This window comes from Sturnira hondurensis, unplaced genomic scaffold, assembly GCF_014824575.4.
Source record: "Sturnira hondurensis isolate 20B ecotype Veracruz unplaced genomic scaffold, ASM1482457v3 Scaffold0015596, whole genome shotgun sequence".
NCBI lineage: Eukaryota > Metazoa > Chordata > Mammalia > Chiroptera > Phyllostomidae > Sturnira > Sturnira hondurensis.
In genome coordinates, this window is record NW_028088227.1 from 8,337 (window position 1) to 36,305 (window position 27,969).

The following is a 27,969-nucleotide window of genomic DNA, read 5'->3' on the forward strand; positions in this document are numbered from 1 at the left end:
CTAACAAGCTTGCAGGGTGTTAGGGTGGTGACACAGGCTGTGAAAGAATTTACAAAAAGAAGAAATTGCAGAAAACCAAGTTTTTATTTTACTTTCCCAAGAGAGGGAAAGGGCTAGGTGTGCAGATATGCACCAGCACTGAGGGGTGGGGGCTTTGATCTTTTATTGGTTTATAATTGGATTAAAAAAGGGTAGGAGGTTGCTGTTGTGTGGCCCCTGGGCTGTTAGGACATTGTAACAGGGGCTGCAGTTTGTTCCAATGTTTTCTTCTGCAGGGACTGTAGGGATTGCTTAGTTCTGTTCTTGCTTCCAGTAATTTCCAGTCCTGAGGACACAAGCTCAGAAGAGTGAGATGGTAGTCATGTTTAACAAGGTCACAGTCCTGCTCAGCAAATGGTGCCACAATAGCAAATGGCGCTGACTTTGTCCTTTCACAAGAAGGCTCCCAAAATTGGAGGTGGGTTAACTGGAAGCGAATCAAATGTTGTCAAGAAAGTTAAAATTTTAAACCAAGGCATAAAGTTTCAAAGTAGTGGTATATATAAGGTCTCCTGAGACTGACTGCAGTGACTTGCAAGACCTTTTCGAAAGAGACTGTGCATGTATTTACACATACACACATCCACACACAGAATGTGCCATTCTGCTTGAATTGGCATAATAGCCGTCCGGTGCTGGGCGCAGGGGGTGGGGGGTGGGCAAAAAACTGGGTCATACACATTTTTGTGTCCCCATGGATTTGTACAGTGACCTTTAGAAATTAAACACTCATTCTCAATAAATGGTATTGGTGCTCACATTAAAAATTAGTAACACGTTCTTTTCTAGTCAATAAAAGCTATTGTCAATATGTCAATAAAAATACAAGTCAATATAAGTCCATAAAAGCTATTGTCAATATAAGCCACCAACTGATGGCTTAATACCTCAAGCCATCAATTTTGTAAAGAAATAACACAAACTGAAAATTTCAATTTTCCTTTCCCTGATGTAGAAACCCTGGTTAGTTTAGCCAGCTACTCTGGATCAGCGATGCCTCCTTAAATGCTGGATTTGAGCGAGTGGGACAGACAGCCTAGCTGACAAGACTTTCCTTCCGAAATCAAAATAATTCCAATAACAAAAGTAACCTTGGTCATTAGTTCCTTGAACTACTAGGATCTCCTTCTTCGCAGTTGATTTCCTTTACCAAAATGGCCCCCCTCAAGCTCTCTCCTCATTGGTCGGATTTTCAGTAGCCCCGCCCATCGGCTCCTTGGCTCCCGAGTCCTAAATTTTTTGGAATATAATTTATACAGGCCAGCGGGAGTGGACAGGGCGGCACCGGATGTGACGTTTACGGAAGCTCCGAGTGTCGTCCGCAGGGACAGGTGGGGAAGGGTCCCGATATGTGGTGGGCCCTGTTCTCTGAGCGTGGTCGGAGTCAAGGGGAGCAGCCGCCGTGAGTGTGGGGCTTAGAGCCTTCGCTTCCCCAGGGTCCCCTGCCCAGCCCGCCGCGCGCGAAGGCCCTGCCGGCTCCCGGGCCCGCCCCCAGCCTGGCCCAGCGCTCCCCCGCCTATCGCACTCCCAAAACCCGAAGACCTTGGATGATTTTTGCCCCAGTTGGCAACTTGGGCTTGAGTGCCTTCAAAGAGGGGCCCTAGGTGGTTGTCAGAAGGCTCCTGTCCACTGCATACGCCCCCTCTGGTCATTCCTGCTGCTGCGTTTCTCCTCTTCGTCTTTCCCCCTCAGCCCTTTACGACCCCTTCCCCTTGTTTACGGATGCTGATTTCTTTCCTGGAGAGTTGCTTGGCCCTGGAGTACGGGGCACCGCTTGCCGCCCTCAGGAGAGGGTTGCAGTCGCGACCCAAAACATCCTCTCTCGAGAGGTACTGAGGTACAACAAGCATCGCCTGCTTCGGTTAGCTTTAAATGGGCCCTGGACGGAATATACTAATTAGGCAAGTTGGGGAGATTTTAGATTTGCTTAGGCTTTCTGAGGTCTTAAAAGGGCTTTGTTGGAGATGGAATGCCTTGCATCCCTGGCAGCACCCACAGCTTTTGTACTATTAGTGAGGGTGTTTTAGAAAGGACGCTTTCTAAAGGAGTGGAGGCAATGTGACCTGGAGACACAGAGAACTGGCCGGGAGAGAACTCTCTGAGGGAGGGGCTGGAGTGGGAAACAACAGTGGATGAACAAGTGAAACTGAAATGTGAGGATTTCTCGGCAGATCAGAATCCTGACTGAAGCAAATGATCTCCCTTGGGGGGGAGTAACGTTTAAAATTAAAAAGACAACATAGGGCCAGGTGACAGGGGGCCTTGAATTCCGAAATGAATTCTACTATAGTTTAATATGTTCAGAGCATGCTGGTTAGAATGTGCTGTTATTCAATATATATCAAATACCCAGTTCTTTTTGGAAATGATGTAGAGTGATACGTGATTGGAAGCTGGAATCTGATTCTAACAACAACGTCAGCAAAGATCGTAGAATTACTGCAGTTTGAAACTCAGGGAGGGAAAGTGCCCAGGTTTTTCTGCTGCCAGGTTACCTTTGTGCCCTTTTGTTATTCAAAGAGTCCTTAGTCTGTGAAGATATATTTGAGTGAATTGTTTTCAAGTTCTAAATCCCTTACACTGGTAAATGAAAGATGTAGATTGACTGGAATAATGGTTTAGTGAGCAAGTTAGGATTATGAGCATTCATTCCCAGACCAGTTTCCCTAACAACCTCCCCTATCTAACACCATAGGAAAATGTCAGTTACTCAGGCTAAGTGAAAATAATCATACTCGAAGTGCATTAACAGTCACCGTGAAAGTTCATTGAGTATACTCTGCTAGGTACTGGGGTGGGTAGAATGGTAGCTGGGAAGGGAAACAACGCCAGAACTGTAAGATGCTGTCCCTTTTTTTATATAGTGCTGATAGCAGGGCCACCTAATAATGGAAAAATTAGCATGAATGGTAGAACTAAACTGCTGTGGCCCAGTATAGTTATTCCTTATACCGTCTAATTATGGCATAGGGACTGTGGAGTTTTGAGTCTGCCAATCTTCATCATAGTGATAGGGGCTTCTGCAAGGGTCTCAGCCTTCTTGTAGGAAAGAGACATTATCTGATATGAGCCACAGCATGTGGTATTTTCCTCACAGTGTGCTGGGTTGTGCTGGGATAATGTGGGCCATGATGTTGATGCTGTCTTCTTTCTGTTTCCTGCCTCAGAACTTCTTGGCCCTGATGTCTGATCATGGAGATGTGAGCCTTCCTCCCGAAGACAGGGTGAGGGCTCTCTCCCAGATGGGTAGCGCAGTGGAGATAAATGAAGACATCCCACCCCGACGGTACTTCCGCTCTGGAGTTGAAATTATTCGAATGGCATCCATTTACTCTGAGGAAGGCAACATTGAGCATGCCTTCATTCTCTATAACAAGTATATCACGTAAGACACCTCCAGTTACTTTTTTTTTCCGGTGACTGATGCCTCACTCACTCTGCTTTTGTGCTCATTTGTTTGTTAAGAATTGCTAAAGCTAGAGAACTTTACATCATTAGCATTAATCATTTTTGCTGGCAGCTCCTACATATCGGCTGTCCTTCATATTCAAAGGCATGAGTACTGAAAGAGCTGTTTTCATGACTCAGTAATTTCATGAGTCAGAGACCTAGCTCTTTGGCCTATGCCAGCTATTAGGCAAGAGAGTTGGTGGTTAAACTATACATGTTTTATATTGATGAATGTTTTTCCTCTCTTCTCTCTATTAATCATAGGATTAATGATAAAGCTTTGCACAACCAAAATTTCTCACCTCTACTTATTTAGTAGTAAATTGAGTGGTTCAGGAAAAAAGTTTTTAAACTTTTTTCTTAACTTTTATTATGCAAGTATTGACCATCTACAGTTTGTGTGGCTGGCTCCCTTTGCTTGCTTCGCATCTTAGGGTTAGCAGCATAAATAAAAGATTTCTGTACAATTAACAGGGAACAGCTCCTAAAGCCCCAGTAATAACAAAATGATGTGTAATTTAGGCAGGAATAATGTAATTTGGGAATAATGTTACAGGGTCTCATTTATAATTCCTAGTCGTCTTTGGTAATACCAGAACCTTTTAAAAAAATAATAATTATAGTGTATTTGTATGGCTTTTAATAGTTTGTAGACATTTCACCTGCATTATTTCATTTTATCTTCACAGTTCTGTGTGCATTTAGTAGTGCACATCATCCTCCCATTCTATAAGTGAAGAGACAAGCCCAGCGTTCAGCAGTGTACTTTGTTCCATTTTTGGAGTGACAAAACCCAACACAGATTCTGTCCTTTTTGTTTTCCTTTTGATAATGTTCTGCTTTTTGAGATCATAATCTTGAGCCACAGACTATTTTTAAATTATTTTTTATTATTGTTTTTGAACAGGTAACACATACACATGGTGCAGGATTCAGAAGGCACAAAAGGGTATAAATATTTAAAAACATAAATATTCAAAAACTACATCTCCTGCCACTCCTCTTCGCAGACATTCACTTATGTTAGTTTCCTGTATGTTCTCCCAGAGATGATATATGCTTATCAATAATGTCCCAATAAATTTTTGATCACATGCCACTCTAAAGCAGGGTATGTCAGCATTGGCATCATTTACATCCTGGGCTGAGCAACTCTTTGTTGTGGAGACTGTCCTGGTCATTGTAGGGTGTTTATCCGTAGCCCTGGTCTTTACCCACTGGGTGCCCCCAGCACCTCTTCCCCTGCAGCTGTGACAACCAAAAATGTCTCCAGACATTACCTAATGTTCTTTGAGGGGCAAAATTGCCTCAGTTGATAACCAGTGCTCTAAAGAAAAGTGGGGGTTAAGAGGGGACAGCCTAGGATTCATACTGTGATTTTAGAATGGCGAAAAGGGACTGCTGTTGTCCTTTTTATTTAAGTCTAAAAGTAGTGCCTGTTTTCTCAAAGATCTTGAATTCCATCCACGCCATCATGCCTCGTCGTGTGGCCTCCATGTTGATAAAGTTTCATAGAATTGTAATTACATTTTGGCCCCTCTTTACTGTTGTAAGTTTCATTCCTAGGCACAGTGGGCACAACATTTATTTCCTTGAGAAGTTTCTTTGGGTACTAGCCTTGTCTTCATATACTCTGCTGCTGGTAGAAATAGTATTCTTGTATATTTTCAGTACTCTTATAGATAGTTCTCTCAGAATGAAACCCAAGGGCATAATTCCTTTGGGAGACTTCAGTAGAATCGTGAAATGACTCTACCACATATTTTCTGAAGGGCCTTCCAGGCCAGGTCCTGCTGCCCCACATAGGAAGTGCTTTGAGGTCAAAGACCATAATATGTATGGTCATTCAACAAATATGTATTGTGCATACTTACCATATACTTGGCAATGTGCTAGGGCCTGCATACATAGTACATAAAATAGCCCCTACCTTTATTGGTGTACCTTTTTGGATATGAGAGAAGACAGCAAATAGGTAAGCAAATAACTATGTAGTCAACAAAATGAAAAAAAATGCTATGAAAGCTACATAGAGAGCGCTGTGACAGGGAGTAACCGATATCTGAATAAGTAGAGTAGTCAGGGTAAGGTCTGTCTGAGAAGATGAGATTTAAACTGAGACTTGAAGGATACAGTAGAGTTGGCCATTGTGTTTGGAGAGTAGCAAGTGAGGGAAAAGGATGACTCCAGATGAGATCGGAGCAGCAAGAAGGGCTGAATCTTGCAGAACTGTACAGGCCGTGGTAATGAGTTTGCATTTTATCTGGAGAGCAATAGAAAGCCTCTGAAAAGTTTTAGTGACTTTTCAGTCACTAAAAAGTCTAGTGAGGTTGTGACTTTAAATCTCATTTTATTATAAACATGTAAATTTTGGCTGCTGTGTGGTGAATAGTGGAGAGAATGTTAAGAATAGGCAGGGAGATTAGTTAGGGAACAAAACTGTTCAGGAGGAAGGCTGGTGTCTTGAAGGACAGTGATGACCTGGAAAGACACGGGTGGATTTGGTATTCTGGAGGTGGAGTCCATGGGACTTAGTTATACTTCAGGAAAGATTATGTCAAGATCGGCCTCAGTGTTCTTCCTTGAGTCATGTGGGATGTGTTGGTCTGTTTACTGAGGTGGAGAGAGTGGTATTGAAAGGGGAAGTTTCAAGAATTCAAGTCTGGGTTAGGGTCGAATTTTTTTTTTGACATGTTAAGTTGTTAAGTTTGGGATGCCTATGAATTATCCAAGTAGAGATGTCCAGTAGGAGGTTGGATGCCCAGGCAGCCTGAACTCAGAGGAGTCTGAGTTGGAAATACAGATGCAGGAGTCCTCAGCGTACAGTGGTTCTGGAGCCCTGAGAACCACTGAGACCTTCTCACACAGAGGTTCTTAACCGGGGGTCCAGGAACTCCACGGCAACTCATAGATGGAATTTGGAGTCCATGCTTGATTGGGGGAAACTTTTCTTACTTTTGCTAACCTTCAACTGAAATTTACCATTTCCTTCAATTTTGAGTATAGGCCTCAGATGACAGCAGTATTAATAATATAGGCATGCCTCAGAGATATTGTGGGTTCAGTTCCAGACCCTGCACTAAAGCCAGTTGTGCAGTAAAGTGAGTCACACGAACTTTTTGGTTTCCTAGTACATCTTAACATATAATTACATATTCCTAGTACGTATTAACATATTAACATAACTATAGCATATAGTTATGTTTGCACTATACTGTGGTCTATTAAGTATGCAATAGCCTATATCTAAATAAAACACAATGTATAATACATACCTTTATTTAAAAATACTTCATTGCTAAAAGTGCTAACCATCATCTGAGCCTTCAGTGAGCTGTAATCTTTTTGCTGGTAGAGGGTCTTGCCTTAATGTTGATGAAAACATCCGCAAAGCACAATAAAATGAGGTATGCCTGTATTTGTAATTTTGTCACCAATAGAAATCAAGGTAGTTTCATTTTACATTACAATTTTTACTGATATCTCAAGGTAGCATTTATACTTATCACTACCTCATAATTATAGTGCAGAGTTACTAAACCCATGACTAGGTCCTGTTTTTAATGCATTAGTAAATGCATTGATATATGCATTAATAAAGAGCACATCAATGAAGAAGTTCATATCACAATATTTTATATTTTTAGAACCGTATTTCAATAGAATTGGCTTCTTTTGTAATTCTTTGTATCTTATGTTATACCTTAAAAAGTTATTACGAGGGGGAATCTATAGACTTCATCATATGCCAGAAGGATCCATGGCACATAAAAGGATCAAGATTCATTGATAATGAGACTGTAGAATGAGAAAAGGAGCCTGAGATAGAAGCCTGAGTTTGGTTAGTGAAGGGAGGATGGGGAAAGGAGACTTTGAGGCAAGTTCAAGAGGCCGGAGCAAGTCCTGGAGAGGGTGGTGCCATGAGAGCCAGTAGAGGTCAGTGTTTGCAGAGAGGAGCCAGCTGGGTCAGATGGGTCAGATGGGTGAGGATTTGGGTTTGGTAACATGATGTCATTGGTGATTTTGGTAAGTGATTTCACTAGAAGGATTAAAAACACACTAGATTAGAGTGGGTCAAAAGGTGAATGGACAGTAAAAAAGTGGAGACAGTGACTATACTCCCAGCCCACTTTTTTGGTAAAGGGCCACGTAGTAAATATTTTTGGCTTTGCAGGTGGTTTGATCTCTGTCATGACCTCTGCTTTATAGTGTGAAAGCAGCCATAGACAACATGTGAATGAGAGAGTATGTCTGTGATCCAATGACACTTTCTTTACAAAAACAGATGGTGAGCTGGATTTGACCCACTTGTGTGGTTTGCCAAGACCTGACATAGACAATGCACTGTAGAAGTTGGATCAGAAGCAAAGTGGAAAAATGAGGAAGTAACTGAAGGGAGACAAGGAGTACCTGAAAATGTGATGTGTATTTTAAGATGGGAGATTCTAGAGCATATTTTTTGCTGGTGAAAATGATCCTGTGGAGAAGGAGAGGCTGCTGTTACAGAAAAGAGAGTATTTAACTGTAGCAGTAAACTCCTAAATAGGCAAGAGGGGGTTGGATTAAGAGTACACAGGTTCTTAAGGAATTTATACTTCTCTGTGACTTGGTGTTACTTTGAGTGACATGAATGTTAGTGTTAACAGCCAGATGATGGGCAGGCTGTTCCTGTATATGGTTCCCATTTGATATAATGAACTAGGCTTGGAGGAGAGTTGAATGAGAAAGAGGTGGGATGTAGCAGCTTATTTACTTAAATTTGTTAAATTTGGGGTTTAATTTGGGATTTTGTTGGATTGATTTGACCTGGATCTATAAATACAGCTACCTTCATTTTTCTTGCAGATATCTTTAAGACCCTAATTCTGATTCTGTGAACCAGCAAGCCCTGAGACTAAGAAAAAAGTTCTAGCTCAGGATTCTCATTCTGTTTTTCTTCGACATTTTACTTGGTCTATTTCTGTCAGTAACAATGGCTCACTTTGGCAATTATTACAACTGAGGAAGGAGGAGGGCGGGCATCAACGTCACCACTCCTCTGCATCCCCCACGATTGGGAGTCATCGTTCTAGACCTTTTGTGGACCCTTCAATTCCGGAGTTTGAAAGGCATGTTTGTTCTTTTCCCTGGAGCAGTTCAGGCATCTGAATGATCTCAAGCACATTCCCCGCTCAGAGATTTTCCCTGCTGTAGGAATGCTTTGCCTTTTGCAGACCCTGGTGTAGAAGAAGGATTTTCTGCATGTTAAAGCAGTACATAGTTTCATGATGAGCACAGCCAGTAATCCAGGCAGTGCATTCTTTCACAGCTTTTTATGGTCATTGACTAGGCTACATAGAAGGTAGTTACAGAAGGCTTAAGCAGTTCCCGTCTGCACTGTGAGCCTCCTAAAACTCAAACCTGCTTCCTGAAAATGGTCTGTCACCAGCACTGAAAATGCTTACAACCGGCATTGGGGCTTACAGACTAAAGAGTTCTTCATCTGTGATTGTGCTCACTTGGCTGATTAACCCTTTGAGATCGGAAGAAGTGAAGTGAGAGTCCTTAATACTCTCATGTTATATAATTTCTGCCTGATTTTCTGAATTATTTTTATACAGAATTAATATTTGTACATCGGCTAAAACTATTTTTTTCCAAAACATACAGCAAGGGAAATATTACAGTAAAAAGTGTCATCTTCCAGGGGTAACACTATTGTGTTTCTTGTACATATACACTGTAGGGAAATGTTTATGCCATGCAAACACGTGGACTCACATGTTTATCCTTTTTTCTTAAAGCATGAATGAAATCATATAATATATTTTGCTCCACAACTTGCTTTCTTAACAGCCTGTCTGTCTTTCCATATCAGGACATATTGATTCACCTCACTGTCTCAGGGCTACTTTTTCTGCCTGGAGCAGTCTTATCCCAGATCTCTTCCTAACTCCCTCTCTTCCCATTCATACTTCAATGCCACCTCGCCGGTGATAGCCTTAGCTGCCCTGTCTAAAGTCTCAGTCCCACCCCCTTCACTTCCTATTTCCCTTCTCTGTAATGACTTTTCCTTGTGCTCATTATTTGCATACTTTTTGTTTTGTTTATTGTCTGTTCCCCCATCACAATGTACACTCTTTGGGGAGGAATTTATGACTATGTTGTTCACTGCCAAATTCCCTTTACAGTATTGCCTGACCCCAGAGTAGACGCTCAGTAACTATTTGTTGAACAAGTGGATTGATGATTACATTGTTTATCATATTTGAGTACACCATAATTTATTAAGTGATCCCCTGTTGATGAACATTTAGGTTTTCAGTTTTGCCTGCTTTTGTGAACAATGAATGCTATGTTGAATAGTCATACACACACACACACACACACACACATACATACACACACTTTTGTACTGTTGTATAGGGTAAATTTCTAGAAGTGGAATTGTGAGTTTAAAGAATATGCACAGTTAAAATTTTAAAGATTTTATGTATCTTTAGAGGGGAAGGGAAGGAGAGAGAGGGAGAAAAATGTCAATGTAGGGTTGCCTCTCATGTGTCCCCTGCTGGGAACTGGCCTGCAACCCAGGCATGTGCCCTGACTGGGAATTGAACTGCGATAATCTGGTTCGCAGGCCCGCGCTCAATCCACTGAGCTACACCAGCCAGGGCCACATTTTAAATTTTTAATAGTTATCTTCCACCCCCTCAGTTCCCTAAGAAAAAGGTATTATCAAATTATAGTACTGCTAAGAGTGTATAAGGACACTCATTTCCCCACACCCTTGCCTACACTGGTTGTAATCAGCCTTTAAGCGTGTGCCAATCCAAGAGATGAAAATGATACCTCGTCTTAATTTCAGTTTCCTTCATGATAAGTAAAGCTGAATACCATTTCATATACTTATTCACCTTTTGTATTTCCTTCTCTCTTTATCTCTTTTCCCCATTGTTCTATTAGGGAGTTTGGCCTGTATTTTTGGTAGCATATCTTTCTTTGTTTTCATACTTATCCTCTGTCTAGGCTGCAACCAGATCTAACCCCAGAGAACAGTATACGTCTGGACCACAGCCAATCTATGTCTGGAACGTTTCTAGCCCTGGTGTTAGTGTCTTTGTCTCTTTTGCGTACATTTTTAATTTGTTTACTTACTAGCAAAAACAATTATAGAAGCACATAGATGTTAGCTATATATTAGACACTGTGCTCAGAACTTTGTTTATCTCTTTAAGCATCACTGCAATCCTTGGTACTGTTTTGTCTCCATTTATATAATTTATGTATATAAAGCAACAGGGATGGTGAGATTCAGTAATTTGCCTGAGGTCACAGTAAATGGCCTGGCCAAGCCAGGGTTTGAGCCCAGGCAAGGTGGCTCCAGAGCCTGTCCTCCTAACCACTGAGCTCCGAACCCTCCAGTATGGGAAAGGGGTTATGTGGCCCCATCTGGTTTTTACCTTTCGCCTTTCAGCCCGTATTTCCCCATTCAGGAAGTGGACAACAGTTGAAACAAGGGAAGGTATTCATGTAGAGGTCTGAAAGCTTTATCCTTACGTATAAACTAGATTCTGCTACCTGGTTCAAAGTCTAAATAATATAAAAAGGTTCATGGCAAAAAGTTTTATTCCCACCCTTGTCTCATCCACCCTATTTCCCCTGCTGTATATACTTCCTATGTTTCTATATATACTTATAAGCAGGATAAATAAATATACAGATATATAATTTCCCCCTTTTCTACCAAATAGCACACACTTATTTATTTACACTTTGGTTTTGGTTTTCTCACTCAGCTCACCCACAGGTTTTAAGTCCATCCTGTTCATCAGATATTTATTGAACGCAATAAATACAAGGCACTGCATTGGCTTTGTAGGAATATGCAAAGAAGCATGACACAGAAGTCTCTGGCCTCGGGACCTTTACAGTCTCTTTCTTCAGGTTGAGCCATAAGCAGATGTAAAGTGCGTGCTCCTATGACCTGGTCCTTTGCTGGCTGACTCAGGCTATAGCACTGAGCGCTTTCAGCCTAGTGAAGGTGGGGACGTGAGCCTTTGTCTTTGGGGCAAGAGTGAGAGACTTCCTGAATTGTAAGTCTCTTGAACACAAGAACTGTGTCTTATTTATCTTAATATCCAGTTAGAACTTTATGACTGAACAAATAAATTTGTACTTGTTTTAGACTTCAAGGAAACTAACCATTTTATATCTTTTTCATAAACCAAAGGGAAGATTTTTAGAATCCTTTTTTTTTAAAAAAATATTTATTTATTTATCTTTAGAGGGGAAGGGAAGGAGAGAGGAAGAGAAACATCAATGTATGGTTGCTTCTCGTGCATCCCCTGCTGGGAACTGGCCTGCAACCCAGGCATGTGCCCTGACTGGGAATCGAACAGCGATCGTCTGGTTCGCAGGCCCGTGCTCAATCCACTGAGCTACACCAGTAGGGCTAGAATCCTTTTGATTGTATAATTTATCCTGGCCTGAGGGGTCTCGGATTGAAAGGGAATGTTTGTATGTCAAATATAGATCCGAAGGAGGCAGACTCATCTGTAGAGGGTTTGTTTTATTGGGGGTCGGGGGAGTCTTCTTCTTTTCTTCTTACCAAGGTTTCCTTCTCTGTTTTTCTCCCACCCCTGGGTAGATCAGGGAAAAGGCTCAGTTAATCCCAACTATCTTGGGGCTGTGAACAAGCCACCTTCATTTTGTTTGTTTTGGGTCTTGGCTTGTATTTTTTTACAGTTTAATTCTATTAAAAGACTAGTCTATTCAGAACCCCTCCAACAGCTGTGGACATTCTGGAAACCATATGGAGGTAGTGTGGTGTAGTAGTTAAAAGAGCAAACTCTGAAGCTGTCACTGAAATTCCTTTTTTTTTCACTGCCCCAAGTAAACATTCTAGATGTTGGAAGTCTGTGAATTGAGTCAATTTACTTTTCCACCGAGCTTTACAGCCAAGGACAAGAACTGAAAGAGAAAACCTAGCACTTGTATTTCTCTAAGTACTTTTCATCAGAGACCATAGTGTGTATTATACATGTAACATGAATGTGTTACACACAGGTACTGTTGAAGCTTCTCCATGATTAGCATGATGCAAGGAGTATTCTTTGAAGGAACATGAATTGCAAAAGGAAAAAAGTTAAGTTCTAAAGTGAAAGGTCACACAGGGCTGTGAGTAGAAATAGAATGTGGGTTTCCTTTAGCTTCCCACCATTGGCTGCCACACTGTTCCCCAAAGAATTATTTGTGACAGAGACCCTTTCCTTTGTAGACCTGTTGCTGTCACAAGAAAAGAATGTCTTTGGAACTATATTTTCAGGTACAGGATAGGGTCCCCCCCCCCATATTTTTTGTTGTAGGATACTTGCTACTGCAGGCCCGATTTGAGAGAAGAGAGAAACACTCTGTTGCTCTTTAGAGGGCTGGAGAATGGGGGTCGGGTAACACAGCCTGTCTGGGTGAGCCTGTTACCCCTGCCTGGCTCATCTGGATCCCCGTCTTACAGGGGCTGCAGGATGAGGGAGTTGCATTGCTTCGGAATATTTTGGACATGCACATTTTCTTTGTATCATGATCATTCTGATCTGTTTCCTTAGGCTCTTCATCGAGAAACTACCAAAACATCGAGATTACAAATCAGCTGTCATTCCTGAAAAGAAAGACACAGTAAAGGTGGGTCTTCACTCTCACTGGTGCCCCTCTAAAAGCTCAGAGTGGCACACACTGACTTCAAAGTAGAAGTAAGAGTGTCTGCTTCGGAGCACCAGATCCCGCCGTGGGAGGTGAGGCCAGTTCACCAGATCAGTATGAAGTAGCAGGGGGTATTTTAAATTGTTTTTAGAAACATTATTGCTATTGCCAATTTGACTTCTCTACTTAATTAGCTGGGAATTTTTCTAATTCTCAGCATTTTTCTAATTCTCAGTATTTTTGTGTATGTCTCAGAAATTAAAGGAGATTGCATTTCCCAAAGCAGAAGAACTGAAGGCAGAGCTGTTAAAACGATATACCAAAGAATATAGAGATCATAATGAAGCAAAAGTGAGTATATAACAACAAAATAGGGAAATTAGTTTGTTTTCTTAGGCCGCTCTGGGATTATAATATAATATTTCAGCAGATCCTGTGATTTTAATGTGATACTTTACTTTTTTTGGCAAAGGCCAGAACTCAAAAAAGTAGAGCACAAATGTTTAGACTGAGTGTTCTAACACAGATTTAGCCTGCTTGCCCAAAAGGGTGGCTTGAGGAACAGAAAATGTATTGCTTGTCTGCTACATCTGGAGCGAGAATCTAAAAACAGTGAAAATTTTTACCGAAGCATAGGTTTTTAGATCAGAGAATTTGGCAGATTTGATTCACATTTTGTTATACCCGAAACAGGCTATACATGTTTGACATGATTATTTTTCAAGGCATTGTCACATAATTCTTGTTAGGAAGAGTCAGTTCAAGCCCGTGGAGGCACTCCAGGGCGCCGTCAGTGGCCTGTGGCCTGTGGCCTACGGAGTGCGCCCTGCGGGCGGGCACTCGAGTCGTTTTGCAGCATTCTGCTCAGCCCTGTTCCGGACTCTGCTGGTGAGCATCAGCAGAGAGCTGAACAGCTATGAGGCATGTATTTCTAAGACACCGAGTGAAAACCTTAATGAAGGAGATTACTACCTAATACTTCTTGTTCATTAAAAATGCCACTGTATATTGAATGATCACCAGAAAATTACAGCGACTTCATTTTGGGTTAAAAATTCAGTGAGACCCCTAACATAGCAGGTATAAGTTTGGATTTGGTTCTGTCTTACACCCCTACTTGGGATGGAGAATGTAGACATGAAACAGAGGATAAAACTGTCTGTGATTCTAATTATGAGGTGCAAATAATAAGTTGCATTGAGATTTTGTAAAGAAGAAAGTATATTAGAGTCATTGGGAAGAGCACTAAGAGGATTAGGACTGTAACTGCCCTTGCAGAATAGGTACATGGTGGCTAGTTAGACAGCAGTGGTGACTCTTCCGTGTGTGGAAGGGTAGGGGGCCCAAGGGACGCATCAGTCCTGTGTTGGGAAATCAGGCCAGAGCAGAGGTGCATTTTGGGAAATCCCGCTGCTTGCATAGCCTTGTCCTCCTGAGGTGTGAAGTCACTGAATGTAGTGTCAGCCTAACTCCTAGTCTTTCTTTGTAGAAGAAGGAAGCGGAAGAATATGCCCGGAACATGGCCATCCAGCAGGAGATGGAAAAGGAAAGACAGAGGGTAGCGCAACAGAAGCAGCAACAGCTGGAGCAGGAACAGTTCCGTGCCTTCGAGGAGATGATCCGGAACCAGGAGCTAGAAAAAGAGCGGCTGAAAATTGTGCAGGAGTTTGGGAAAGTGGACCCTGGCCCAGGCGGCCCACTGGTGCCTGACTTGGAGAAGCCCTCCCTGGATGTGTCCCCCACGGCACCTGTTGCGTCCACACAGCCCTCAGACTGTAACACAACCGTAAGGCCTGCCAAGCCACCTGCGGTGGATAGGTCCTTGAAACCTGGATCACTGAGCAACTCAGAAAGTAGTGAGTCTTTTTGCTCATGTCCTCTTCCATCTTAGCTATAGCTAAACAGTGTGTCATTCTGGTGGATTCAGCTTAAGATGACCTCCATGATCCCACTCACTAGGCTGTATTGCCATATTGCGTCCTGTCACACTGGCTGTATTATGAGAGTGGCCTTTGCCTAAGCCATATAATTAACCTGGGCCCAGGTCAGTTTACTGAAGAATTAATACTATCCTTGAAAGTCCCACCTTCATCTTGTAAAGGGCTATACAGAGATTTGAAATGTTCAGTGAACTAGAGGCCCTATTGGCCTTTTGTGAGAGACGTTTGAAGTTTATGATTCCACTTTGTAATGTAACAGCTGATTTGGTAGGGCAGGTAGACTACTGAATGGGGCTTGCCCCGAGAATGTTCCTGATCCTGAAGGAGCTTAGTCAGGTAAATATTGTATACAGTCTGATAATTCAGTCTAACCATAGAAACTGTTGACAGTCTTCCTCCTCTTACCAGTGATTGACCATCTGAGAAAATAATAGCTGCAAAATAAAGAGTATGCCTTAATTATTAAAACAGATCTTTTTGGGTAGGAAGATGCTTTCAAGTAGTCATTTGAACAAGTGTGCTTTGCAGAAGATCCACTTAAAAGGACAATGTAAGAGTGGGCAAGGTGTGCTAGACCGTGAAGCCTGGCCTTTAGGGTTTTTCCCCCACATACTTGGCAGACTGTCTCTCACTACTGTTCCTTCATACACATTCTATGCTTTGGTCAAATTGAGCTCTCACATTCCCAGAACATTTCCTGGACTATCGTATCCGAAGAGGTTTGTTAACATTTGCCCTAAACCTAAAATCTCCTTTCTCCTCTGTCTTCTTGATTGTCTTAAAGTTTTTCCAGATTCCCTTCCCTTCAGCCGGATTGATTCTATTCTTAAAACCGTTAGAGGTCTTATTATCTGTAATGCAGTTGAGGTCATTGCCTGATAGTGTAGTCATTTGTCAATGACTAGATTTTAACTTCTTATAGGGTTAGGGCTTGAGTGTTACTCTGTTTTGTGTTCCCTGTGGGCTGAGCACAGTGTCTACTTGGTAAGTGATCATTGAGTTGAAAGGGAAGCACTGTGCCAAGCCTTAATTCAGAATCCTCAGATACGTCATCAGATTACCATGTGATTGCTTGGCTCTTGATCTGCCATTGTTACCTCTCCAGCAGTTCAGATCTTGCTGTTGAATGTGCAGAAGCAAAATATTCTTTTTTACTTTTGTCTTTTTAATTTGACTATGAGAGATACCTCCTGATTTTAGCCTGCAGGCTCTCTCATAGGTTTCTCCCTGGTGTTCAGGGCCTGAGTCCATTCTTGGTATTGTCAGTCATGCTTATAAATCGCTTTGTTTGTGCATGCCTTTTCTGAGGACCACAATTTTTGTTGTTTTCTTTTACCATTTTAACTTTCTTTACATTAATAAATTCAGAATTAAGTAATTACCCAAATTATTTCCATTATCTAGAATGTATCCTGGTGTATTTCTTTGAAAGGCATACTCTTTGATATTCTTATCTTAGATCAAAGAGATTTAAAATAGAAGTAAAAGTTTAATTGAATGGATTTTTTTTATCCTTTGTATTAGATGGTGACAGAGAATTCCTGAATAGCTCAGAAACTTCTCCTCAGTAGTAGTTTACTTTTGTCTTAGCTTGAATGATTGAAGCCTCTTCCTTTCTTCAAATAATGTACTCCCAACAGCTGTGGCCAGAGATTGGAGAAGAGACTTTTTCACAGCCCTTTCCCCTGCCATTTAGGATGAGCTTCCCACCGGCTGCCTGAAGTTGGTTGGGGAGAGGGGGCAAGGCGGAGGGTAGCGGTGATTTGGCATTGCTCTCCCAGGGTTGCCAACTCTGAGTTGGCGTGGGGAGGCTCTGCCCGTGGTCTCAGACTTTTCCCCTTTTTCCATTACAGCTCCTACAATAGACGGACTGCGCCACGTGGTGGTGCCTGGGAGGCTGTGCCCGCAGTTTCTCCAACTAGCCAGTGCCAACACCGAACGGGGAGTCGAGACTTGTGGCATCCTCTGTGGAAAACTGGTAAAAATAAATGCTTTCCTGAGCTGAAATTGTTTCGTCCCCCTTGACCTCCTCTTACTCTCGAGAAGACAAATAGGATCAGTTACTCTTTGCACTGACCCCTCTGCTGGAGGGACCGTGGACAGCATAATACAGATGTCGCTTTGAATTTGGTAACTCTGTACTTGGTTAATTTTCAGAGTCCCTTGAATTGAACTGATTATTTTAATGCTAGTAGTAAGAAATACCTACTTCCATGCTTGGTGGGAAGATCCAGTCATTACCTATATATCATTGTTTTCAAGCACCTGCTCTAGGGTTGGACTTAGGGATCTGAAATATATAAAGCATGTAGCATGTGTCCACAGAAAGTACCCCAGCACTTTGGAAAGGTGGGGGATATACACCAAAAGACAAATAGCATTCTGAATAGCGTGTACAATATGAGCACTAAGAACTTTTTTGGAAAGAAAGATTGTTAAATGGAGGCACTTACAGAGCCTATTACTACCTGCTGAGTGAATAAATGAATAACGTGGAATAGACTTACACTGAGCCTTAAAGGATGAGAAGAACTTAGAGGAACGGGAAAAGGGAAACTAAACCTGAGCAGGGGAAGAGAAATGGCACTGTTTGTGGAGCTTCCCAAGAACCACGAGTAGGCCCATTTCACTGCAGCAGGAAGTTGCCCCAGGGCTGTGGGCATCTGTAAGTTTGCAGAGCACCCCCAGGGGGATGCACATCAGTACCAAGGTTGTGAACCACAAGGTTCAGGGCTCGGAGCGAGATGTAGACTGGGGTGGGAAGGGTTTTTATTTATATAGATGTTTCGACTCTACTGCTGTGGCAGAGTGGAGTTGCATGAGTGCCAGGGAATTGTGATGAACTGTTTTGTCCTTTGACAGATGAGGAATGAATTTACCATCACCCACGTTCTCATCCCCAAGCAAAGTGCTGGGTCTGATTATTGCAACACGGAGAACGAAGAAGAGCTTTTCCTTATCCAGGATCAGCAGGGCCTCATCACACTGGGCTGGATTCATGTAAGCAATTCCGAGCTCTCGGGGTTAGTCTCTTCTCTCACGATGTTGTAAACATACTGCTTGCTTTTTTTTCTTTGAGCAAAATGAATTGTTTCCAAATTATTTAGATGATTGCGTTTCCCTCTCTTGGGTGCAGACTTGACTTCCCTAGCATGCATGACTGCTTGTACTCCAGTACTGATTTCTGGAAACTACTTAGGGCTTTTAAATTTTTTAATTAAAAAAAAGTTTTGGTTAACAATGAACTTGTTTTCCTAAAGCCCCAGTTCCCTCATGAGTGTGAATGGTGATGGGATGCTGGCTTTGACTATAAGTGGACACGGACTACACCTACTACATACATACTCTGTGTTCCTACAAGTATATAAAACAAAGTACTTTAAATGAGCCAAGGGAGTTAATTCAGATGCTTGCATTTGGTTTTTTGTTAAAGCAGCATATACCTTTATGTAAACCAGAAGGGCCACCAATATAGGGGATTTTCAAGTGTCTGCATACGTTATGTAGTCTTTTGGTCATATTCAGGTACAATATAATTCTATCCCTAAAGACTGTTTCTTAATTTTTCTTTCTGTTCCTTTTCAATTCCTCACTCTCACAGACTAAGCTACTTTTTAAAAAGATTTTATTTATTTATCTTTAGAGGGGAAGGGAAGGAGAGAGGGAGAGAAATATCAATGTATGGTTGACTCTTGTGTGTCCTCTGCTGGGAACTGGCCTTCAACCCAGGCATGTGCCCTGACTGGGAATCGAACCACGATGCTCTGGTTCACAGGCCCATGCTCGATCTACTGAGCTACACCAGCCAGGGCCATACTAAGCTGCTTTTTACGTTGCATGCTAGGGTTATATACAACCAAGTCAGCTCATTTCTGGATTTGGGGAGATTACTCACATTTTCATGTTAGAATTTGGGAAACACTGGCCTGTGAGGTGGTCCCATGTACCTCTGTCCTTTATTCAGTTTAATTCCATGAATATTTGCCTTTCATTGTGTATCCATATTGGAGAGAAAATGTATTCCTTATCTGCCGATGGATACATATTTGAGTAAGATATGATCTTAGTCTCAAAAAGGAGATTAGACACATAAACGAGTTATAACTCCTCAAATGTGGCAGAATGTGCCAATTCCTCAAGAAGAGCAAAGAGCCCTGTGGAATTCGGAGGCAAAAAGGACCACACTTGGTACGATTTACTAGAATGCTGACCAGGTGAGCCAAGGGAGAGCTCCACGTGGAGGGATAGGCCCTGGGAGAGGTGCACTGTGTTCCTGGAGCCTTGAGTGTCCAGTGTGCTGGCGTGGGGGCCTCCAAGGAGATGGTAGTAGACAAGCTTTGGTGTGATGTATACATTGGGTAGACAGGCAGAATAGTTGTCCTTTTTAGTATGGGGAACTCCTAAAGTTTGTTTTTTTTTCTTTTTCTGTATTTGTGATGATTTCTTTCTTTTATTAGCATAGTTGACATACAATATTATATTAATTGTAGGTATATGACATAGCGATCTGACATTTGGAGTAGAGCAATATCTTATCAAAGCCATACTTCAGGAAATGTAAAACAAAGGCAATTTTAAGATAAGGCAAGGCAAGGAAATCATGTAAGAAATTAGTGTGGTGATAAAATCTAATAATGACAGGTAGGGTGATGTCACTGTGTGTGGGTAGGAGGAGATGAATGTAGGATTGCAGAGGATGTGGGGGTGAGTAAGAGAGGATGGTGAGTAGAAGTCAGTGATGACGTGGGGACTTGGGGTCTGACTCACAGCAGTGGCAGTGATCATCTCGTAAGCGGGAACAGGGCTCCAGGAGGAGGACTGACATTGGAAGTGGGGTAAATAGTGCTCACTTGTGAGCATGATGATGGTACCGATGCGACATTAAGTACATGGAGGTAGTTATCAGACAGTTGGGAATGTGGCTGGAACTTGGGAGCAAAGTAAGGCAGTAAAGAGACCTGGGGACCTCTGCATAGAGCTGACGTTGGAAATCTTGAAACTAGAGGAGAGTGGAGAGCAAGGAGAGATTCACTGGCAGCCTAGGGGAGCGGCTACCTGGGGGGACATGGGGAGTCGGCAGTAGTGAAGCAAAGAGACAAGGAGCAGGCAAGGGTAGTGTTAAGGCACAGAAGTTAAAGGAGGAGGAACTTTTTAAGAAGAAACTTCAGGATGTAAACTATGTCACATTCTGCAGAGAGTTCCAGAATAGCGAAGACCTGGATGATTCTTTTGGATTTGGGAAAGTCACTAATGACTTTGCTTTAGTGAGTTGTAGGCAGTGGTGGGAGTAGATTATAAGGGTTTAAGAAGTGATGGGAATCAAGGTTGTGGTGATAGTGAAATACACAGTAATTTTTTGAAGAGTTCATTTCTAAAGGAAAGAGATGGCATGGTAGGTAGCTGGAGGAGTAGTCAGGTTGAGAGAAGATTCATTTGATTTATGGTTTAGTATGAAAAGCTTGAACATGTGTTTTGTTCTGATTTTGGTTTCTTTTAAACCTTTACATTTGAAATACAACTATATTTAGTTTATGAAAGTACATAAACTAAATTATGAATCATTTAGCAAACATCTATGTACACAAACTATAAGAAATAGAACACTGTTCAAGAAACAGAACGTTGCCAGAGGCACCTCCCCCAACCTCCCTCAGCTCCTGCCCAGTCGCACTTCCTCCCCATCCTGACTTCTTTGGAAATCCTTTCTGTTTTTTATAGGTTTACCACCTAAACATGTATTCCTAAACAGGAGGTTTACTTTCGTCTGGGTTTAGACATTATACCAATAGAATTGTGTAATATGTATTCTTTTGTGTCTGGCTTCTTTTGCTCGGTGTTTTTAAGGTTTCTCTCCATTCTCAGGTGTAATTGTCTGCATATGTGTTTAACACCAGTGAACCAGTGGAGGAGATTATAAAGGGCAGGAGAAACAGGTCATATGCAAGTAGGAAAGTATCAAATCAAAAGTAAGAAAGGACATTCACATACGGGAAAGAAAACTCTCATTACTCTGAGACAGAGTTGAAGGCAGAGTGAAATAAATATACAGGGAGATTTTCGAGGTTATATTTAGAGACATTGAGGAAGCTCGTTTTAGGTTGTCTTGATTTCAGGAAGGCTGGCGTCCATATCCACTGCCCAGTGGGAGGGAGATCGGGGTTAGGACCTGGAGGAGGTAGGGAGGTGGAGACTTCAGAACGAACTTACCCACAAATGAATAAAAGGATTTCTAATATCAGTGAGGGCCCAGGTAGGAACAAATTTAGAGTCTAATTGATAGCATGTCAGCTTTTTTCCCCCATGATATTTCTTTTCCATTCCTTCCTAACTTGGGATTAAAAATAAACAAAAGCAGCTCATAAGTGTGCTCCAATCTTAAAGTTGGCAAGAGGAAAATGCAAAAGATCAGTTCTTCCTTCTTCACCTTGCCAGCCACAAACCAGGTCCTCTAGTCAAATGCCTTGTCAAATGGTCATGTGTGATCGCCAGCTGTCCTGTGGCCCCACCCCAGTGTTCAAGGTGCTCCTTCACCTGGTCTCAGCCCAACTTTGCTAGCCACGTTCTTCTGTGGCCACTCTGCTCCTATCCAGGTGCCCAGGTAGACCTCAGCATCCACTCCCCCTGCTCATTTCTGTTCCTTTGGTAGATTGTTTTCTCTCCATAAAAATGCCTTCCTCTGTCCCCAGCATGGTGGATACAGTGGACATACCTATTTTTTCAAGAAAATTGTAAAGGGAAGGAGAGGGAGAGAAGGCATAACAGTTAGAGAGAAGCAGAGGCTCAAGGCAAGGTTTTTTATTTAGTTTAACAATTATTTATTGAGCCCCTGCTGTGTGTCTCTATATTGTCTTTCTAGCTATCCCAACTTCAGATCCGAGGCCTAGATCAGCTTATAGAGGCCTCATTTCTTCCCAGCTACAGTATCTGTTCTAACCGTGGAATAAAGTGTGTTGTACTGGCCATCTGTCCTCAGCAGTCTAGGGATCATATTATTATCAGATAGAAACTGTTCTTCCCTTGTGCTCACCAAAATTCTTACCTTCCCCATAAGGAGCTCTTTGTATTCGGCTAACAGTTTCTGCCCTGCAGACCTCTTCCACAGTGCGCTGGACACAATGTTCTATGGGCTGGTGCTTCTCAGACAAGGTGGCACATAAAGAACCATTTAATGAGCTTTTTAAGAAAGAAAAGCTCCTGGTATAACTTAGTGGATTTTTTGCTGGCCTGCAAACCAAAAGGTTGCTGGTTTGATCCCCAGTCAAGGCACATGCCTGGGTTGGGGGCCAGGTCCCCAGCTGGGACTGTGCAAGAGGCAGCCAGTCGATGATGTGTCTCTTAAACATTGACATGTCTCTCCCTAGAAGCAAATAAATAAGTGAAATCTGCAATTTAAAAAATAGAAAAAGAGAAGTTCCCTCTCAGGATGGATATTTCCAGGGGTGGAGCGCAGGAGCCTTTGCCTTTAATGAGCTTCTCGGGAGCTTCAGTTTTTGCACAGCAAGTTTGAAAATGGTGGGCAAATACACTTATTTATTTTCTGTGCTTTTCTTTCCGTTAAAGTTGGTGGTCTTTTTGAGTCGTACTGGGTCTTTCTTTTTCCATTCTTGTTATCTAAAATCACACCCCCTCTAAGATGAACATACACCATTATGTATTTGTTCAATTGTATATAAAAAATGTGCTTAATGAAACATTAAATAATTGAAAGCAAATGAGATAAACTGAATATACATATAGATGGTGCTGTAACTGATTACCCTCAAATTTCAGTATCTTGGTCCTTTTCCCAAACAAGACCCGGTCCCTTGTGTGATTTAACTACCCACTAAAATCCTGGTCACCCGCTGCCTCTTATGTCCTTGGATGATGTGCTTTAACCACTGGACTGCTGTTGCCGTCTTTGCCTTTAGAGCCCCAGACTCATGCTTGACCTCATGACACTTTCTTCGGGAAGAAGAGTCATTCATCTAACTGGCTTATTAAGTCTTTGACTTCTCCCGTGTTCAAGTATTATTGGGCAGCTGTACCATCTATTCCAGCATGAATGACTCTCACTGCGGAGAGGGAGCGTATGTGGAGTCAAACAATTGGAGATAAGAGTCTCTTCACACACTCATGTTAAACAATCCTTGTTTACACTGCTGGAAAGGAAGTTCATTACCTGTGACGAACTTCATGCACACCCCTCATGGCTACAAATGACTTCGTACTTGACAACCAGATTGTGGCCAGCTGTTGAGAGCTATCTGACCCTTCCTTCCTTCGTGGGCTGGGTTAGCTGGGTAGCCTCACTGAGGGGGTCTGACTGCTCTTTCTCTTCTCAGACTCATCCCACACAAACCGCCTTCCTCTCCAGCGTTGACCTGCACACGCACTGCTCCTACCAGATGATGTTGCCGGAGTCCATAGCCATTGTTTGCTCCCCCAAGTTCCAGGAGTAAGTACCTAGGACACCATTCAGGGGGCATTACAAGGAGACAATTGGGGGAAAACCTCAGAGGAAAAGGTCCGTATTCTCAAGACCGTGTTCTCTATAAAATGGATTGTAGTATTGGCTGGCTGTTCTGAAAGGCTTCCTTTTAAGCCACTTCACCTTATAAACCTGTTATGCTTGTTTGAAAAGATATCCAAGCAACAACTTAGGTGCTTTTCTAAGAAAAGGACATAAGAAATTTGAAGTGTTTGACTTGAAGCAGTAGGAATTTTAAGAGATGGATGTGAGATAAGAAATTTGGAAATTAAACAAATTTCTCAATGTTAACTTCTTTTTCATTCTAAATCCTGTTATTCACTGTGAATTCCCCCAGCAAAACTAGTGTGGTGGCAGTGATGAATCATTTTCTAACTCTCATTCATTCACCAGACAAGAGACCTATGAGCCTGCACACTTTGAAGCTGCCCCCAAATTAGCTCTGCTGTACTGTGCTGTGCTGTGTGTGTGTGTGTGTTAGGGATTGGGGGGTAGATTTGCTTGATTCTGGGCCTTTTCTTTTTTCCAGAACTGGATTCTTTAAACTAACTGATCATGGACTAGAGGAGATTTCTTCCTGTCGCCAGAAAGGATTTCATCCACACAGCAAGGATCCACCACTTTTCTGTGTAGGTATCTGTGTAGAAGAAACCGGGGCTGTGCCTCAAGCAGGGAGGACAGTCAGAGCTGAGGAGGCGCATTGCACTTTCTGACCCATACAGAGGATCAGCCTTACCCACCTGTCTTTTCAGATCGTCCCGATGAGGACGTGCAGGGGGGCAAGTGTGGCACAGGAGCAGGTTGGAGTCGGCTCTGCCACTTAGGGAGCGTGTGCCTTTGCTCAGGCTACTCAGCCTTCCTGGGCCTCAGCTTTCTGACCTGTAAATGGGGGTGATGATAATAATAATACCTACTTTACAGGGTTTTCAAGAGGATTAAATGAAATAATATGCAGAAAGTACCTAGTGCCGTAAGCTGGCTTATTTATTAATGCTTAGGTTTTTTTTTCCTTCATCAACATCAGTTGCTAACCCTATATTTCAAAAAGAGATTTGAAATCAGTTAAAAAGCCACTTAAGATAAGTAAAGTATATTTGACTCTGGAATTTTATGTAGATAATAGAGATTCTTATGGACTTCTTAGGAAGTTTCCCCCCTAAGTTGTGTTCTGTGAATAGAAGGTCTCAGTTGCTGATAAGACCAGGGTGTTTCGGTATGCCCCTTGAATCTGATGTGGTCTTGCTCCACTCCATGCTGCCCATGGACTGTGATTTCCTTTGGGTTCACTAAAAAGTGACCCTTATGGAAAAGAGACTCAGAACCTTGTCACATAAAAGGAACTGGGGTTGTGCAGAAGAGGAGCTCCAGAGATGATCTGAGAACTGACTTTGACATTGGGAGAACTGTTGTATAGTAAGGTATGGGGTGCATCTCTAGGCAGAACTAAAACTCAGATCTCACGGAATGACAGTTTTCAGCTGAGAAGGAGAACTTTCTGACAGATCTGCTCAAAAAATAGGTTAGTCTGTGGAATGGCGCACCTGAAATCTGTGTGATTTGTTAACCAGTGTCACCCCAATGAATTCAATAAACAGGAAAAAATATATTAGGCTAAAAACGCTTAGAGAAAAGCATTAGACTAGAAAAAATGGGCTAGTCTTCCTTGAAATGTAATAAATGTCTGGGTGCCTTGATGCTGAAACAGAGGCCACACTACCCCCCCCCCAAGTGCCCAGGTTTGCAGTTGTAAAAACCCCCCTTACATGCCAAAGAAGCATTCCCCATGTGCAAGTTGGCGAGCTTTATTATCTGGTTGAGATAGTGACCCAAAAGCTGCAGTGAGTTCAGTTCTCTCAGATAGATGTATACCTTTTGAATGACTCTAGAGTGTAGACACATTTGAAAAATAAATGAGGCTGTGCGGGTCCACATTGATTCAGGGTACAGGTGGGGACTGGCGGAAGTAGTGATTCCAGGCCCCTTACCATATTGCTGGGGAAGTGGCAGCCTGGCTTCCACACTGGGTCATTAGCCACAATAAGCATTTTAAGTACAGAACTTTAAAGCATGACTTCAGAATTTCCCAGGACTTCCCCTTTCTCTGTTTTTCCCTGTTACAGAGCTGCAGCCACGTGACTGTTGTGGACAGAGCAGTGACCATCACAGACCTTCGCTGAGAGTTTAACTCAAGCCCCTGTCAAGAACTATAAAACCACATCGGTGTACTGTATCCCCTTAATTTAAACTTTCCAGAAAGCTTTGGAAGATTAATTAGACAGAATAGAAAATGAGTATCACCTGGGGGAGAACTGATTCTCTATTTCTGGCTTGAAAAGAAATAATTGAATATATTTTTTAGCAAGTCTGGAAAATAGCACAGTCATGCTAAAGCAACTTTTCAGTCTGCCTCTAACTAAAAAATTAAGTTGAAAGGATGGTATAAAGTCCTGGCCGGGTGGCTCAGTTGGTTGGAGCATCATCCCATACACCAAAAGGTTGTGGGTTTGATCCCTGGTCAGGGCACACACCTAGGTTGGGGTTCCATCCCCAGTTGGGGCACATCAGTGGCAACCAGTCAATGTCTGTCTCTCCCTGTCTCTCTCTCCCCCCTCCCCCTCCCGCTCCCCCTTTCTCTCTCCCTCCCTCTCCCCCCACAACCCCACTTCTCTTACTCCCTCTCCTCCTCCCTTCCTCTCTCTAAAATCAATAAAAAAACATATCCTCAGATGAGGATAAAAAAAGGAAAAAATGGTATAATGAACACTCCTATGTTCTTTGTTCTAGATTCACCAATTGCTAACATTTTTTTCTTTCAGCTCTCCTAATTTCTCTGCCAACTTGTTTATTGTTTACCTCTGGACTAATTAAGGGCATCTATGCAGAAATTTGGAAGCCATTCAGAAAATCTCTGGGTTTTCCTGTGGTTTATGGTAATATTAATGAAGTTTATTACAAGGGCCAGGGACAGCTCACTATGTCTGACCAGATGGTGAGGCTTGAAAACGCTGAAGAATTATTTTGTCAGGGATTCTTGTTATTTAACAAATATTTCAGGATACTTTTTCCTCTACAATAAAATAACAGTTAACTTATTTGTGTACGTGTGCTCTAGAGACACCTGTTTGAAAAAGACTGACTGCAAGGTCTCGTTATTTGGCAATATGGAATTTGAGATGAGCTGCCGTGAAGGTGTGCCCCAATTCACTTTTAATTGTCCCGTGTTTTTTGTCTACCTATTGCCATCATCCAGGGCTGTGAAGTCACCTGTTCATTTTGGGGCTGTCTCAAGTGGGTCATCCATTCACTTCCTTCTTGTGCCCTAAAAGTTTTCGGATGAAGATAATAGAGCCTTTATTTGGAGCGCCAGGTTACGCTCCACATAAATTACTATATTCCCATGCCACCTCACCCTACCAATGTGTGTTAGCTGTTCTTTTCTGACGGGGCAACATTTAAGTAGAAAGGCAGATTGATCCTGTGTTTTTTTCTATGAGCTGAGCTTTGTGTTTTAAGGTGGCCTAGAACTAATGTGACTGTTTTTGACCCCCTCAGATAGGGTGCAGGAGTAAAAGGCTTGGATAGGAAAGCAGAGGTTTCTTTTTACATCAAAATTCTGTGGGAAAAATGTATGAAGTTTTGCTTCATTTTGAAATTTTGTGTCCTAAATATGTTCAGTCTTTATCACTTATGTTAGTAGTCATTGAATTTTTCCCCTAAAAGCCGAGTCTCTATATTCTTGTTCTTCTCTGGGTTCTTCACCCCCAAGACATTGGAAATTCTTCCTGAAACAATTTTAGTGCAGGTAGGAGTGTGGGGCCAAGTGGCATCAATTCACCTATCACTATCCCCCTTTCCTTACTGTGGCCCCAAGGCAGCCTGGCCTCTTCCACCTTGCTCTAACAGTCCTGCCATTGCCTGGTCCTGTGGCGCCCGTGAAGTTCGTCCCTTCTGCCTTCTGTCCATTCTCAGTGCCGCCTTTCACCCGGACTATTGCAGTAGGCTTTTACTAGTTCCTTTGTCTTCAGTGTTTCTTGACTCTAGTCTGTTCTGCCCAGTACCTTCAGGAGAAGCTTCCCACACTATGGCCATTCTCATCTCTCCTCTTTTGCTCAAAAACCTGCAGTAGCTTTCCATTGTCCAAAACCTAAATTTAGCCTTTATTCAGAAATGGGTACATATAGTCACATAAAGTTCTTGCCTCTGGCTACACATTCAAATATCTGAGGAGTTTTTAAATACCAGTGAAATCTGGGGGTTCCAGAGATGTTTGCGTCTTCCTGTCAAGCTGTGGGGATTCTCAAGCACAGCCAGGGGCAGCGCTGAAAACCAGTGCGCCGGTCATTTGTACCTAAGAATTGTGTGCTGTCTTAAAACTCTGCAAATCAGAGGCAGTCA

At 42.4% G+C, this 27,969-nt stretch overlaps 1 protein-coding gene across 5 annotated transcripts; it reads left to right on the forward strand.

The window, feature by feature from the left end:
* Positions 1 to 1,284: 1,284 nt before the first annotated feature.
* STAMBP (STAM binding protein) lies at positions 1,285 to 26,183 on the forward strand. 5 transcript variants are annotated; one of them, XM_037064846.1, is made up of 10 exons: positions 1,285 to 1,370; positions 3,207 to 3,424; positions 13,071 to 13,146; positions 13,420 to 13,515; positions 14,654 to 15,020; positions 16,958 to 17,082; positions 17,967 to 18,104; positions 23,429 to 23,541; positions 24,104 to 24,203; positions 25,695 to 26,183. In XM_037064846.1, the coding sequence occupies exons 2-10, from the start codon at positions 3,222 to 3,224 to the stop codon at positions 25,749 to 25,751; spliced, it is 1,275 nt and encodes a 424-aa protein (XP_036920741.1). In that variant the 5' UTR covers positions 1,285 to 1,370; positions 3,207 to 3,221; the 3' UTR covers positions 25,752 to 26,183. The 5 variants fall into 5 exon arrangements, with proteins under 5 accessions (XP_036920741.1, XP_036920740.1, XP_036920743.1 ...); XM_037064845.1 differs by having other exon boundaries at positions 1,327 to 1,876; XM_037064848.1 differs by having other exon boundaries at positions 1,328 to 1,441.
* Positions 26,184 to 27,969: the final 1,786 nt, after the last annotated feature.